General features: G+C 45.3%; 1 protein-coding gene across 2 annotated transcripts in view; it reads left to right on the plus strand.

The window, feature by feature from the left end:
* The first annotated feature begins 6057 nt into the window (after positions 1–6057).
* LOC124405510 (homeotic protein spalt-major) overlaps positions 6058–15789 on the plus strand; it is a 55567-nt gene continuing 45835 nt past the window's right edge. Inside the window, exon 1 of one of the 2 annotated variants that reach the window (XM_046880454.1) lies at positions 6058–6293. In XM_046880454.1, coding sequence (XP_046736410.1) covers positions 6170–6293 — 124 coding nt within the window. In that variant the 5' untranslated portion in view covers positions 6058–6169. The remainder of the gene's footprint in view (positions 6294–15789) is intronic. The other variant, XM_046880455.1, reaches the window with a different exon arrangement.

Below are 15789 nucleotides of genomic sequence, written 5' to 3' on the forward strand. Positions count from 1 at the left end.
TGCAGGCGTAGTTGATCGCCAAACTTGTACGAATGCACGATACATTTTGTATTCGATTTGTATACCTGGCTTATTGTTACATTCTCAGGATCACTTCTCAAATGTAAAAGACTCGGAAGGAGATCGGGGAATTGTGACTTCCGGACCACGGATTCTACGGAAACTTCTCGGGATGTTTCTTTGACACAAAATATGGAGCTTCTCATGTTCAATTTACAATACATCAGGATCTCGAAAATGGATATTTTATATTTTACTGTTTAACATCCGTTTGCATTTGGGTCTATTAGATCCCGCCAACGGAACTACAAGCGAGGGCAATGAAAATTAATATATCAGGGACAAACACGCAACAGGTTTCCTTTGTTAGAGAATTTTATTAAAATAAACTGCTACTACAATCAATTTATCGGAGTGAAGAACAGCAGTGAAGAATGGATGTAACTGCAGTCCAGAAGCTCCATATTTTGAGGCAAAGAAACACCCTCAGAAATTTCAGCATATCCGTGATCCAAAGGTCTTGACGATCGGACTATAAGCTGTAAAAAAAATGCGATGTAGAGTTCTATAGACGAGATAATTTTGTGTCGATCTGATATCATGTGAATGTTGAATTACCGAATCAACCACGATAAATTGTTCGACATAAGTATTCGGTGAATTTGAAAAGCATCAAGTTCATCAGATTGAGTGAAATTGCAAAACTCCACCGAATACTGTATCCATTAATAGCAATCCGACGTTTTCGCGACGTGAAAATAAACAATCCGCCAAACGACACCAATAACTCTGAAGACCAGTGTTCTTCGGATTCTAGAAAAAAAAGGATAAAAATTTCTCGTCGTGTGAATCACCTCTGACCTGCGGCTACCGTCTAGTTTGAATGGTCCGGGGTCAAGAAGGCAGAGATACTGCGGCGTCAATTTGTGTGAGCAACACACTGCAGTGTATAGGCGGGTCGAGTTCTGAAGCGGTGGGGTCTATTTTGTTTTTATTTTCTTTTCCTGCTTGATCTTCCTCTTTTTTGCCACCTGCTGTGACGGTGCTCTACAGCTACGCGGTGCCTCTCCTCGCCCGGATCGAGAGGTTGGGGTGGGTCACGGGTTGCCGCCAACCGAACGGGGAGCGGAAGAAAAAGCTTACAGTGGGCTGATGGTGCTGCTGTTGCGGAGAAGCTGCGGTGCGAGGCTGCACAAGCCTCGGATGAAAGCTGTGCTGCTGCATCTCCGTGACGCAATATATATGGCGGAGCGAGGACGAAGAAGAAGAGGAAGAAGACGCTGCAGGTGTCAAACCTGGCGCCGGCGCTTATTCGACACAATAGATGCTGCGCTGTACCCGCTCACCCTCGATAACCTTTTTACCTGGAACCCTGGGACCACCGGCCTCAGGTAATCCGCAAGTCTGGCGGTGAGAAAACGGCACGTATTACGGTTTGCGCGAACCTCCGAGTCATCTGTTGGGGATTGAAGATTCTTGTGGTACCAGCTCTGTCAAGAGTGGATATGAGTAGCATCCCTCAACTTGCGATCACTGATCAATAGTGGTGCTGTGCCACTGCAATCACTTCGAAATGTTTGCTGCAGTTTTCCACTGGGATTGATGTATTGACTAATCGATGAGTCCGTAAGAACAGAAGCCGAAGAGAGTGTCGTTGTGTGATAATGACCGCGCCTGGAATATTCACTTTTCATCGACAAGAAGGACAAGGCCGATTAGAACAACCGTCTCTCTTTCTCTCTTATTATTCGTATAACACTGAATGAAATTTCCACTGATTCTAACTTCAAACTTCAAACTTCAAGCTCGAAGAAAACTAAAACGGTAAGCTGTCCAAGTGACAAGTGATTTTCACAGCTTTCGAATGCCTTCGTTTCTCAAGACACTCATCGTTGAAACCCCGTTAGAGTGATTCCTGTTTTAGAAAGTCCTTGGACTTAACTATTATATACCCATATTTCAATGGCTGGTACTGATGTTCTGTTTTTGTGTACAACATCATGAGCAATCGCAATTTCCGAAAAAAATTTTGTCGATCACTAAAAACGCGAGTTCACGTACCACAAGCCAATAATCAGGATAAAAATAAAGTGCCTCTGTAATTCCTTAGCATGATTACATCCCTCGGTCTTTCTCACGCCTGCGAATATAACTTCTCTAAACGTGTACCAGGAATGCCGAAGTATCCGGTAATTACGCTGATCAGAATTGTCTTCCGAGACGGCGTGCAGTGCGGGTTGGAATTCTGCCTTCCACACTGGATGGCCGAGGTCGAAGGTCGTACGAGAGGTCGACATCTTCGGAGTAGCCGCAGGAACCTGCCGAGATTTCTTCGAGCCACGGTTGTGCCCTACACCTACTTTTACCCATGCAGCAGTGATCGTTTGGCGATCCGCCGTACACGTCGCTTTGTAGCGCTGCATGGGGATCAGGTTCATTCATCGTCTTAGTTCCCGAGACTGAGTCCCTCCAACCGGAGCCACCTGTTTTTCCAACTTCTCTAGAACGCGAGGTACGGACACGTTCTCTTCCTTTATACGGTCTAGGACTCTGTTCCTCGCTATAACTTAGAGTCTCCTAGAGGTTTCCAGACCTATCCTGGTGCTCAGAATCAAGGCTTCCGCTCGAGGCTCACGCGGAAAGGTGGATAACCCAGGAGGGTTGGTATCATTGATGCCTGATCTGGACATAGAGAATCATTCGTGTTGAATGATCAGTACGAACGAATTCATTGAACCGCGTATGAGGCTTATCGTCTCCTGATCAGGGTAAATGAAGAGCAATCCTTTGTGTATTTTCGAAAATGACGTTATACCAGTAAAAATACTACAATGCATAAGGATGATCACTAATTTTCGATGTCGTCTGTCGACCGAAGCACCAACATATTCTGTAATTGACGAATATCCGTGTTTCTGGCCAGAATACAAAACCGAAGCGCATGTACAGGTACCTATATGTATAGTATAGAGTAGCACGGAACGCGGTCAGACGAGTATAGACCTGGCGCAAGGCAGACCGGAACTCTAAAAGTGGTAAAATTCTCACCATCAGGAAGAACGGCGAGTAGGTATAGACAACGTGGCCGGTATGGTCCTGGAGGTAGATAAGTATGTAACTCGGAGGCAGCAACTGTGGGCTTAACAGCACTTCATCTACCGTCGAGCAGGACGTAAAAACCGTCAGTCTAGGACGGAGCGACGACGACGTCGACGGTGCGCACATCACCTCGTCACCGCACGTGCATGTACCCGGGTAGAAATTCATAGAGGCACTCGTGTCTGCTATAATAATGTATAAGAGGGGCGGGACCTCTCGGCGAGAAAAGACACGCCCGCGCTCTCGGAGGAGAGGAACCTGCCGACGCCGGCGAGGAAGCGTCACCTCGCGGCGAGCGTCGGCGGGGTTGAAGAGGAACGAGAGAGCCGGTGGAGGAGGATGACGAGGAGGGGTCGAATGGGAGGAGGGGGGCTGAGGGGGAGGCCCACCGCGGTGGGAGTAAGACGGAGAGGGCGTTTACGTGGACTAAGGTAGATGAGAGGACGGCGTCGGTTCGTGCGGTTTGCGGTTCGCCTCGACACCGTCTCTCGTTCAACCGGCAGTCTGGTACCAAGCCGGTCATTCAGCCGTCCGCCGGTCGAAGCCCTCCGAAAATCATACGCACGGTATACCTACGTTCGTAGGTCATAGGAAAGGGTGAAGTACCTGCAGTGCGGGTCGCGGTGGCAGGTACCTAGTCGCCGAAGAAACTGTAACGCGAAGTAGCCCAACTTGACCTGAGAGAGAGAGAGAAAGTAAAAACTAGACTAAAAAAAAAACAAAAACAAAAAAAAAAAAAAACAACCAAGTATCGAAACCTAATAGGTACAGAATATAACGGAAGAAAGTCTTTTCGTGATAATCGCAAAAGGGAAAGAGGAATAAAGAAAGCTGGAGAGATGCAGCAGCAGGAATACCAAAAGCAGCAGCAGCAGCGGCGGCAGCAGGGAAACGCGAGTATCGTAAGAGTGCGCATCAACAAGGGTGGTACTGTAATCGCGGAAGGGAGGCCGCGGCAAGGCTACTAGCGCAAGTACCTCTGGGGTTCGTTGATAAGAGAGGGGATCGCCGTGGAAGAAGGGGCTGGGGCAGGGGGTGGGGGTACCGGTGGAGGTGGTGGGGGCCTAGCGCGCGCACCTATCCCCGCCAGGATTGAGGAGGAGTGGGGAGGCCTCCGGACGTCAGCCCAGACCTGGTCCGTCCGTCGTTCGGCCGAGCCGAGCTCAACGAGGTCCGGGGCTTGAAAACGGCGCAAAGCTCAGCCAGCGTGTTTCTCAAACCGTACTGTTTTTTTTTGCTTTTTTACTTTGCTTAATTACTTTCGTCCACGGTCGCCGGGTGTATCGATAAATTATTGTTCTCGGTCTAAAGAATAAGAAGAAGACTACGGACAGTAGGACCGTTCAAAGAAGGAGAATCATAAGAGACTGGAAATCGATCGATCAATCGAACTCACCTCGGATGATCGAGGATCTCCGGTCGAAACGTCGCGGGTTCATGCCGGTATCAACGCACGCGGCACCCCCAGGGCGACCTAATCAACCACCACACCGCCCTCCACGCCGAGAAGGTGGTACGCGCAACGGGGCCGGTCCAGGAGCAGCTACCACCCACCTGCTGTACCGCCCTCCCTTCGGCACCCTCGCCCCACTCCGTCGCCCTCCCTCGCTCTCTCCCTCCCACCCCGCGTAACCACCCCTCTCGCCCTCTCCTCTCCCTCGATGCACGTCTTAGTCGGCCCTAAATCGTCTCTCGTGTGACAACCACTGGACCCGCTATAACAACGAACTGGTGTCCAGCCATGAACTGTAAACGTAGTGAGAGTGTCGAGATTAGTCGAGTCTGGATTCACTGTGAAACGCCTTGAACATGTACAGAAGTTTTTGTGTACATATGATACATCGTCGTTACATCTGTGCGTTTATAATATAATATAATATACGTATACACGAATATATATATATATATATATACATACGTACATATGTGTATATATATATATGTATACAAATAATATACGGCGATAATACGTATTATGTGCCTAGACTGGTACATCGCAGTGAATAATAATAATAACAATAATAATAATAATCACAATAACAACAACAACAACAATAATCGTAATCCTCCTCAGATTAATGATAACAAGGTGTGTAAAAATTAAGAAAAGGAAATTAAACGACGATTGTTAATTGCGTATACACAATACAATTCGTATACACGTGAAGATAAACGAATCCAATGTGTATCATGTACTAATATAACACACCGTTGCCGCTTTGCTGGATATAACAATGTTGTCACGGTTTTAATTGTAGGTATCTTCGTTGTAATAACTGTGCAAACGGAGTAAATATTGCTCACCTCCCCCCCTTCCTGCCCCTTTCCCATCACCTTCACTCCCCTCTCAACCGACGCCTCTTGGTTCGAAGAAGAATCGTAAATGGATTGTTGTTTACGGTCCTCGTTCCCTCGATCGTCGTCGTCGTTGTCTTTGGTGTTTGAAAGTAACTTTGAGAATAAATTTGTAGAGAAGTTCGCGGTTTAATCGAAACACGATACACAAACAAATATTGTACGCGCAAACACTGATCTTACTCACACGATCTTTACTCTACTCGATAGAGCTCGCGCACGGACGGAGATATTTAACGCGTATCGAAGGATACAAGAAACACCGTGACGCATGGAATTATTACGGAAGTGGATATTGCCTGGTGGGGAGGTGCGTCTCCCTGACTCAAGCTTCAGTGATTACGGACGGATAATGTCTGTCCAAGGGGTGCAGTGATTTAACGGGTTACGTACGTACCAGGAAACTGAGGAAATCGGGACTCTTCGGGGCCGGATGCGTCGCGACGGGACTATCAGGACGCTGAGCAGAACCGGGCGCAGGTGGATCTACGATCCTATTATCATTATCACTCTTCATATTCTGGATCGCCCTCTCAACGAGTAGAGGGCCTCTAGTAGAGAGACTGCCGCCGGTCCTTGCTGGCTCCGGAAAAACCGCGTGTGTGTTACTAGACCGCGGATCAGTGCACGGAGGACTTCATTCACGATTAATACTACCGTCAGTTGTGCGCGAGGTGCCGGTGCAACGAGGAGCCACGACTCCGATACCAGAGGTATGTCGGCGAGGCGGAAGCAGGCCCGACCCAGCCGAGCCCAACTCGAAGAGGAACTTCTCGTTCGGGGCCCCCTTCTTCGGACGGCCTCGGCATCTCTTCAGACATCAAACCCTGACGATATACGTAAGTTCCATCATACATTCTCGAAACCCTTTTTACATCCCGGGACGAATTTATACTCCGGTTACTCCAACTCCAATTCTCTGATCCGACGGACTCCGAGCGTTGCGCTTGGGCTTCCCTGTCATCCGGGTCCTCGAAGAATCGAAGCCTCGTGTCGTAGAAAGGAGTTGAGAGGGAATTGTGACATTTGTAGTCCAGACTTTTCGCAGGATAGTGAATTCAATCTGCTCCATTGAATGTCAAAACTATATTTTCACGAACGAGATCAAATACTGATAGACATGCAACGCATATAATTCGATTACAAGTTTAACTCTAGTTTGAAAAACATTTGATCATTCTTATGGTTATTAGGTAGGTATATAGAGTTCAGTGGCCAACATTGAACGCATAGAACAACAATTCAATCAGATGAGTCAAATTTACAGAGTAATATTTGGAACTTGTTGAACAAACAGTGTAACAAACAGTGGATAAGATAATAATTTTGATCGCAAGGGATTCTGCGAATGGTCGATGTAGCAAGCAATATGCGGAGTACAACAAAGTAGTAAATAAAGAAGTTTTCGTTTGGTGAATCGATGTATTCTATCATGGTCCGCGTTTCGTTCGATGGATATGGATGATTGCGCACATTCTCTATGGAATATCGGTGCGTGAAGATCGTTCTGTGATCGCATGATCATGGTTCTCAGCCGAGGTGCGATTATCCAATTTATATCTGTAAAAGCGTATGAGTAACGAGCGTAGTAGAAACGAGGAGATAACGCTGTCAGGGTATAACGTGGCTGTAAGGCAGTTATTGACTCGTTTCGAAGCTGCTGACGCGTTAGTGCGGGTGTGTAGAGCAAAAGGCTGATGCAGACACGAGACCGCCGTCAGGTTATTTCTGAAGGCTTTGAGACGGCCAGGAAGACTTGCGCGTGATAAATACCTCTTGGCATTAAATTTCTGTTAAACACGGAATCGAACATTTGCCCAATGTCTGAGCAAAACCAGTTGTAATAGCAAAGAATTGACCGTTTGTAACACACGAGGTCTCTGAGAACTCTTGCAAATAATGGCGGAACAGGATTTATCAAGAATTTTGCGGTATAATCCAAGCCCAGTGATCATTCTGGCTATAGAAAGGTGCTTCGATTATCCAAAAAATACAGAAGATAAAAATTGTCCGCCATCTACACGATCAACGGCAGATATTTTACAAGTCAAATCGTCGAATCTTATTGTTTCCATTATTTCACCCTCATTTATACGGCTAATCGGCGTAGAAAACACGAGAGTGCATTCTCCGCGCTCTTTACTGCAATTTTACGACTGCAGCAGGTTGCGATCGCGAGGGTTCGACACGCTGCTTTTGACAGTTCAACTGAACGAGATAAGATAGGACGCGTTGCCCAAGTAATTGCGGCACGATGCCGGCGGTCGTACATCAAACGTACCGTGTACACAAGTACGGTGTGTGCACAAATATAACAATAACAAAAGTGTACAATGCTCGGGTTTTTGGTCCAATTATTTCTGCTATTTTATCCCCGGGACAAATTCTCGGATGCGTACGGATTGAGAACAATCGGTTATTTCCTTTTGCCTCACCTGTGATGCACAAACTCCTTTATTTTCAATCTCAAATATTGAAATCGCGGACCGCGATGAGAAATCGAAGCAGAACCGTGATCGGATGGTTGATGCTCTTAGCGTGCATGCGGACCATGGGATACATTCTGGCAGCAGCCATTTCTCGTAATAGTTGGCGCGGGGTTTATTCTTAGACAGAAAATAGACGCTTAACTACTTGATTTAAATTCAACGCACCAACAGTTGCATTTCGTTCGGTGGGATGTACACGCATATATAGTATATATATATATATACATATGTATACATGCCTTACACTCTCGCATCATTGCACCTCGTTTCACGCTCATGCTGCTTCTGCTTTTACTTCTGGCTGCATTTTCTACCGCGCGATTAAATTCTTATACTTCGTTGTGATGTAGTGTATTGTCACTGTAATACACCTTACACTTTCGTCATACGTCACTGGGTATATAAGTTTATGTACATATCATATACAGAGACGGACGTACAGCTAGATGGATCTGAAAGATCTACGGTGATAAAATCGCGGCAGATGCAACTTGGCCCGGCAGTGAAAATGATCAAGGGAAAAGCCGATGTGAAAATCACGTGTTACGGTGCGTAAACTGAACGGAAGAAATATTTCGTCAGGTTAATTATGTTTCGATTAAGAAGATTTTGTCACATCATAAATAACTATTTATATATATATATGTGTGTATAGTTATATGTACGTATTCTAAACAAACTTGATACCGAGTAAATAATTTCTTCAAATCAGTGAGATACCTACTCCAAGCTTTGAGTGAGAAGGTTTTTCAAATTTTATGAAAACCTTCACATATGTAATTCAAACAGCTCAACATTAGATAAATTCTTGCATTGATTCGGTACTGTTGGTAAAGCTATTTTACGATACTTAGCTATTACACCTAATTGTTGGAGTATTCGTTTACTTGTTGTTTCGTTGATTACATGATTTAGTACACAAGTGGACAGGCTAGTAAAATTTGTTGTTTTAATAAATTCAATTTTAAACGGGGGAACATTTAGTAGAATGAATAGCGAGCCATTAGTTGACTTGTCGACTAAACTAACTTTGACCAAATAAAAATAGTTTCTAATTCCATTTCGAGTGTAGAAATAATAGAGGTTTTTTTGACGTGTATAATGTGATTCCGTAGCGCGAGAGCTGCACAAGATAAAATATAGCATCATCCTTAGGTGGTGGGTATACCCCATAGGCCTAAAATATGTAATTGCGCCTGATTTCGAAACACGTCGGAGCTTGCGACGCGTGAATAATGGTAGAATTATTTCGTTATCTAAAAAAACTCGAGATTCCGTCAAGCCTCGCGGATGATTCCGAGAGTAGAATAAAAAATTCATCCTCCTTTTTCTCCCCTCTCGATCTACATCGTTCGTATCTACGAATATGGGATACGAGTGTGATCTTCGTCGCCGGGAGTTGTGATACTTGCCCACTGGAAGCTGGTGTTAATCGTTGACAGAGACAATCAGGTTGTACACGATTTCGTGGATACAGGAATCAATCTCCGTCCTCGTACTAGAGTGCCTCAGCGATCTGACGATGTTCTCTAAACCGTCCGGGAAAGATATATAGGTATGTATAATACAACGTAGACGCGTTTAAAATGAAGGTGCGAACGCCGCTGATCGTCGTGCGTGTCTGATACCGATGCGACATTATTAAGTCGTCCTCGACTGCTGACGACTTCTGACCGTATGGATAGTCGTCGAGTCGTATGGAGGAGAAGCCTTTCTCGAAATACCGAACTCTATTTTTATATCAAGAGACTGCAGTGTGTAATGTTCACTGCGTGTGAAATGAGAGGAACGACTCTCCGCATCGCGGTACTGCACTCGGTAATTCCTTTGCAACACCCTGTACAATATTACAACGCAGGTTATACTTTATACACACTTAACTGCACACTGGGAGTAGTACCAAGCTAATCTAATGTCACTGCACGCGATGTATCGGTGTATTGACGGGGCTGCCTTTTACCCTGCGGAAAACTTTGCCCAAACTCACCTTCAACCCCCGCAATTAGCTGTTCTGTAGGGCTCTGCGAGTCGAGTACTGTGGACAAGAGGGCGGAAGGGTGGGCAGAAGGAGAGTTATGCGGAGGGCTGTTTTACTCTGTATCTAGAACTGTTAAAGGGAAATAAAGGTATGAAGCCAGAAACCGCTTGTAGGGATGAGAGATCAATAGTCAAGGATAGTGCGCTTAGCCTCGCCTTCTTGCAGTTCCTTCGGATCTGTCTCAACTCAAACGTCTCAATCCATCCACTCTCTGTCTCCCAGACATTTCAGACATGCATGTTTCCATTCTACGATTCGACGTTAGTTTATATCTCGTTTCCGGAATCGTCGTTATGCAGCTAACCCAATGGCACCCTGATCATTCTTGTTGAATGACGTGATCCAATTTATCGTTGACGAAACTCTCGCGGACATTCTTTCGGCCACGGTGCAGAAAACGAAAGTGTTAAATGTAAGCTCGATCGGTGTCACAGCTAGATCTTGGGATTATTTAACACATTCGGTAAATAAGGAAGCAACAATATTCTTGGCAGTAATTGACTTGGAATGAACTGCACGGTCGTGCATAAATTCCTATCAAAACAGGTGATTCTTCACTTCGTAACTTCTTGAGACAGTCTGTCTGGTGAATACGACGAATCTATACTTTCTCACGTATATACAAACTGTGCAGATAGTGATAATTATTCAGGTTACGCTCAGGATAAACCGGGCTCATCTATCACCAATTTGCCAATTTTTTTTCTTGCAGGATCATTACCAACCTGTTTTTGATTCCTGATCAACCTGTGCCATTATCACTGATCTATAGCGTGTATAGATATAGATTAGTGGCCATTTTATATGCTATGAAATTATCAAACGAATTAACAGTGACATGTATCGTAATTACTACATCCACCTACCGGTTTCACACGACAAATGTTGTGTAAGAATCCATAAAGATGCTGTTAGGAATTTTTGTTCCTCAGTGAAAAAATTATTCAATCAACGTCCGCATTTCATCTCATATAATTTCAATCGACAGCGTAAAATCTTTACCACCTAACAACTGGATTTCATCATGGAGATGAATATGATCGTGTACCGTCCGTGCAGAAATTAGTGTCCATTCGTATGTATCGAGATGCGGCTGAATGTTGGCACTCTTAGTGACTACACGACACGTACGTTGCGAGCTGCGTACAAGGTACGTGAACCGAGTATCCAGAGTTGAGTGGAGTGTACAAGTGGTGCTTAGGTACATAGATCTTATTAAGCACACGCTGGTGGCATTTTGTATGCGTCGACGATATGACAAGTACCGCTAATGCTCTACGAGCGGCTAAGCACCTATTCTCGTGCAACGTGCAACGCCGTTGCGTTTTACCCACACACAAATCTCGATCACCAACTAGTATTAGATACGCACGCCCCAGGGATGGCATCACGCATTCAAATATTTTACACGCTGTAATTTGCTCGTCTGTTTTACAACTGTCAGAGAGAGAGAGAGAGAGAGAGAGAGAGAGATCTTGGCGTGATGACGAAATGGAAAAATTAGATTTGACATGGTTGAGAAAAAGGAATTTAGAATGATTTATTGTAAGCACGGAGGAACAGCAAGTATTTTCAAAGAAACTTTAAAATTTTTTTACAACCACTGAGTTTCAACTTACCGCATGCGGAATATAAGATACTGACTTTTAGTTTCCGGAAAATTGTTGAATTTTATTCTTCATGCCTGATTATGGATAAAGAGAATTATCACTATCGTGTCATCTCCGACTATCGTTCGTCGCAACGATTTCAAGTTCTTTACTATGGCTGTGGAATGAGGAGACGCGGCTGTATAGAAATTTTCACCATTTTATCACGCGTGTCTTTGACTTTATTAATGGAGTATTGAAAGATTGTGAGAGTATCTATCGGCATTGAGAGACTCCGAAATAACTTGAAAGCTGAAAGGATGGTATACCGGGGATACTGAATGGAATGAAATTATTCGAATTCCGTTTGATCCGTGGAACGAGCGCGAGAGGAAGAGAGAGAGAGAAATAGAAGGATGAAGAGAGATAAGAAAAAACATTATTCCGATGGGAATAACAGAAATCGATGATCAGATTAGACTCGTGATTAAATTGAATAGACATTCACGAACGTATCTTAAGAGGATGATTGAGAAATTATGAGTTCTTGTAAACCTCGGTGAAATATAAGCCCGCGAGGAAACAAGATCAATACTTTCAAAAGTCATGCAAGGATTTTGAGTACCTAATCGCAGAGGGTAAACTGCAGAACTGTCCAAACAAAGAATGCCACTCAAATTTGAGTCGCGCAAGGATTTCAGGGTTATTGTAAGAGTTCGCTTCACCACGCCCCAAAATTTTCGAGACCAAACGAAAGGCGCGACTGTTTTGCAAATATGTATAGTGGAATAAGAAGATGTCTGCTAGGTTCAGGAGTAGGTACAGTTATAAACTTGAGAAGGAAAATCGCTGAACATCTTTTTCAGTATTCTCGGTTTTTCAACGGTGACATTTATCCCCAGGACATTAATTTTCATCTCGACGGACATGAAAAATGTGTAAAAATTTTTCGGAATTGAATTTTTTTCGCCAAAATTTCATTCCGTTCGTTCAGCTTCCGCGGATGTTTTTCGCACCGACCCTGCAACCGTGCACCGAATATTAATAGATCTCATATTGCACTTAGGCCGGCTACAGACGTCTTTTCTCTCTCTCTCTCTCTCTCTCTCTCTCTCTCTCTCTCTCTCTTCGTCTCTATCGCGCGTTGCGTGTTCTCTGGTGAGCGGTGCAGCAACGACGACAACACAACAGTTGTACCCATATGCATACACAGACTGGCTGCCTGCACTTGTGAATTCAGACGAGTAAATATGAGGATCGTAAATCTTTGGGCTTCGTCGTCGGCGTCGGCTAGTGCGAGCCGGGAGGCGCGGTGTGTCCGTCCTTCGCGCACGCGTCGATGATCCGTCTTAACTCTTAATTGCGTCACCTTTGACCCGAGTCCCCGGCTCTTGGCGCGTGCCAATATTAACCCAGACGTTCCGCCGCGACGTCATTATCAATTAATAACGCACTGACCGACTCTATATACCTCCGTCGTAAAATCCTAAGTATGGTCAAGCACCGACCGATACTCGCTATGGACTCTGCCTTTCAACATTCTAACCCAGCCAAATACAACGTTGTAAATTATAATCTTTACCTCGCTTAAGGTGATGGTTAAGGAGACTGTGAATCGTTGTGGAGTGTGGCTGGAACCTGATTAGTTATCGATCACAGGCGAGCTTGGTGTGTCGTTATCTTGTTCCGAAAGATCTGGAACGATGAAATTTTCACGGTTTGCGAATTTTTAAGCAGTTTTGGAAGCACTGTTCCTTGGACGTAATTTGGGAGCTTGAAGTCTGAGTCATGCTGACATGCATGATCTCAGGATCCACGACATAATATCGCAATTGCGGTTTGACTTATACATGTAGACTAGAACCTGCACGGCTACCGTAGACTTTCCCATAACAATAACGTAGCATGACGTTCTGGATACGTTATGAAGAACGTCGCAATTGCGAGAACGGTTCAAACGCATTCCCTAAGGGTTTTAAGGAGCGCGCGGCGTCGGTCGGCGGCTTACAAGTGCAGATACAATTACGAGAAGGTACCAGTAGGTAGGGTGAAGGTACCGGCGAGCTGTTTCAGCTCGGTTATTATTTATATCGAAGCATAGCTGCAGCGGCGACGGCGTAGGTACGCAATTGCGTAACAGTGATGGTGATGCGGAATCGGCGTCAGATAGGATAAGAAGAGGAAGAAAGTATGCGGGAAGCGGAGAACCGCTGTAAGAACGGTGAAACGTCACCTAGATGCTGCCTGCCATGGGATGAGAGGGAAAAACACCCACGAGAGAATTCCTTCGCGGAAGTATAGTATATAGGTGTACCGATGCCGAGCATTAAACTGTTGCTCGTGTCGTTGTCCCGGTCCAATTGTACTGCGATGCCTTCCAATTACACAAAATCATCCGTGAACATTTTTCTTCCATGATGATAATGATGATAATGATGATGATGGTGATGATGATGATGATGATGATGATGACGATGATGGTACTCATACGTCGCATCGACGCGGAACGCGTTTAGCGCAGTTTAAAACTCGTTGGTTGGTTTTTACCCGAAGCAACGTCAGCTGTCAGAAACGAAAAGTTGAAGAAACGCGCGGTCCGATACCGATCGCGACGTCCATCATGATATTCCGTTCTTGAAGGCTGGTGGATTGTTCACAACGCACTAAACGGTCTCGCAAATCGTGCAGAGAGGTGCGGTGAAACCCGGAAACATTGCTGGCTTCATTTTTTACGAACCTACTACAACACGATATTCAAGCCGGGTTAATGACAATTAAAGTGGATGATTTATCCACAAAGAAATGAACGAGCTTCTGCTCTCAAGAATGAAGAACGATCCTCGAAGCTTGTGTACCCAACTGCAAACGCCAAGTGCTTCCGATCGAGGCTTAAAATGGGAGAACAGAGTTATTCCTCCCGTCTTTCCCTGTTCCTTTTATTCCTGTCTCTTTGTCTCATGCCCTCGTCATACGTGAAGCGAAACTCCAGGTGATCCGTGACGGGAGATACCGGCTCTCCTGGTGCGAGAGGGAGAAGCGGGGGACCGAGAGGAGCGAATAGCACCGTAGTTTTTGCAATGGAAGAAACGGGTTTGACCCAACCGCTAATTGGGCACCGCGGCGCTGTACACACAAGGAGAGTACCTAATTTGTTGCCAATTTCATTTCGCGAAGATAGCTCCCCGCGTCGTTGCTGCTGCTGCTGGTACAGCTTATGCTTCTGTTTCTGGATCGATGATATTGATGGGTGCTCTGCTCTTCGCGGAATGTCGAACTCGTCGTCATCGTTTCAGGGTGCTTTTTGATATCCGTTTTCGCGCCACGATTCCCCAAGTAACGCGGTGAAAAAGTTTGGTGTTTGATATTGTAAGAAATCGGTATACGAGGTGAGCAACGTGTCGCTGCAGCTTGTTGTCTTCAATTATAGATTTCTTAAAATATCGCCTTGTAATTAGCTTCTCAAGTCTCTTCGCTGCGGGATTAGGATGAAAATTTGAAAAATAACTTCGGTCCGGGACAAATTGATACCCAAGACCAAACGGATCTTTGGTTTCTCCGTATGCGGCATACGAGCGTACACTTATAACTCTCTTCTGCATGGCGCACTTTTTCCCTCTTTTTCACTCTCTTTCTTTTTCGTCTTTCCCCCCACCTCCCCTCTTCCTCTCTCGTCTCTGGATCCTCGGTGGATTTACGACGGCGATATACGGCCACAGCGTCCATAATGTCGCCTGTAAACGGATATGCCTGGGAGAGGACATGCGCCGAGCAGCAAAAGACTCGGGACTTTGAATTTCCTAGGCAACCCTGCCCCGCGGTACCTTTAGAGTTTAGACAAACCAACCAACATCCCCATTCATTCTACCAACCGCAACGACATCGGCCCTCACCTCGCCTCGCTCCGCGGTAAAAGACATATTTTCCCAATGGCCGCGGTAGGTACACGACGCTGATCGTCGTCGTCGCGTTGAAAGGAAATCATTTTACTGCAGTATAGGATCACCGCCACCGCGATCTCATACTTTCAAACTTTGGTACTCCATTGAGAAGCTTTTGAGAGGATTTGCATACGAGTCAACTTTAAAAAGTTTGCTTTACTTGTTTACCATCAGCGCACACAATTTTCAGTTAGATTCAAAGCTGTTCCCAAAAAGTCCAAACACTTGGCGATATCAGCTATGATTGGCACGAGCCAGGTCTCGTTTCAGGATCAGCAATT

This window comes from Diprion similis, chromosome 4 (assembly GCF_021155765.1).
Source record: "Diprion similis isolate iyDipSimi1 chromosome 4, iyDipSimi1.1, whole genome shotgun sequence".
NCBI lineage: Eukaryota > Metazoa > Arthropoda > Insecta > Hymenoptera > Diprionidae > Diprion > Diprion similis.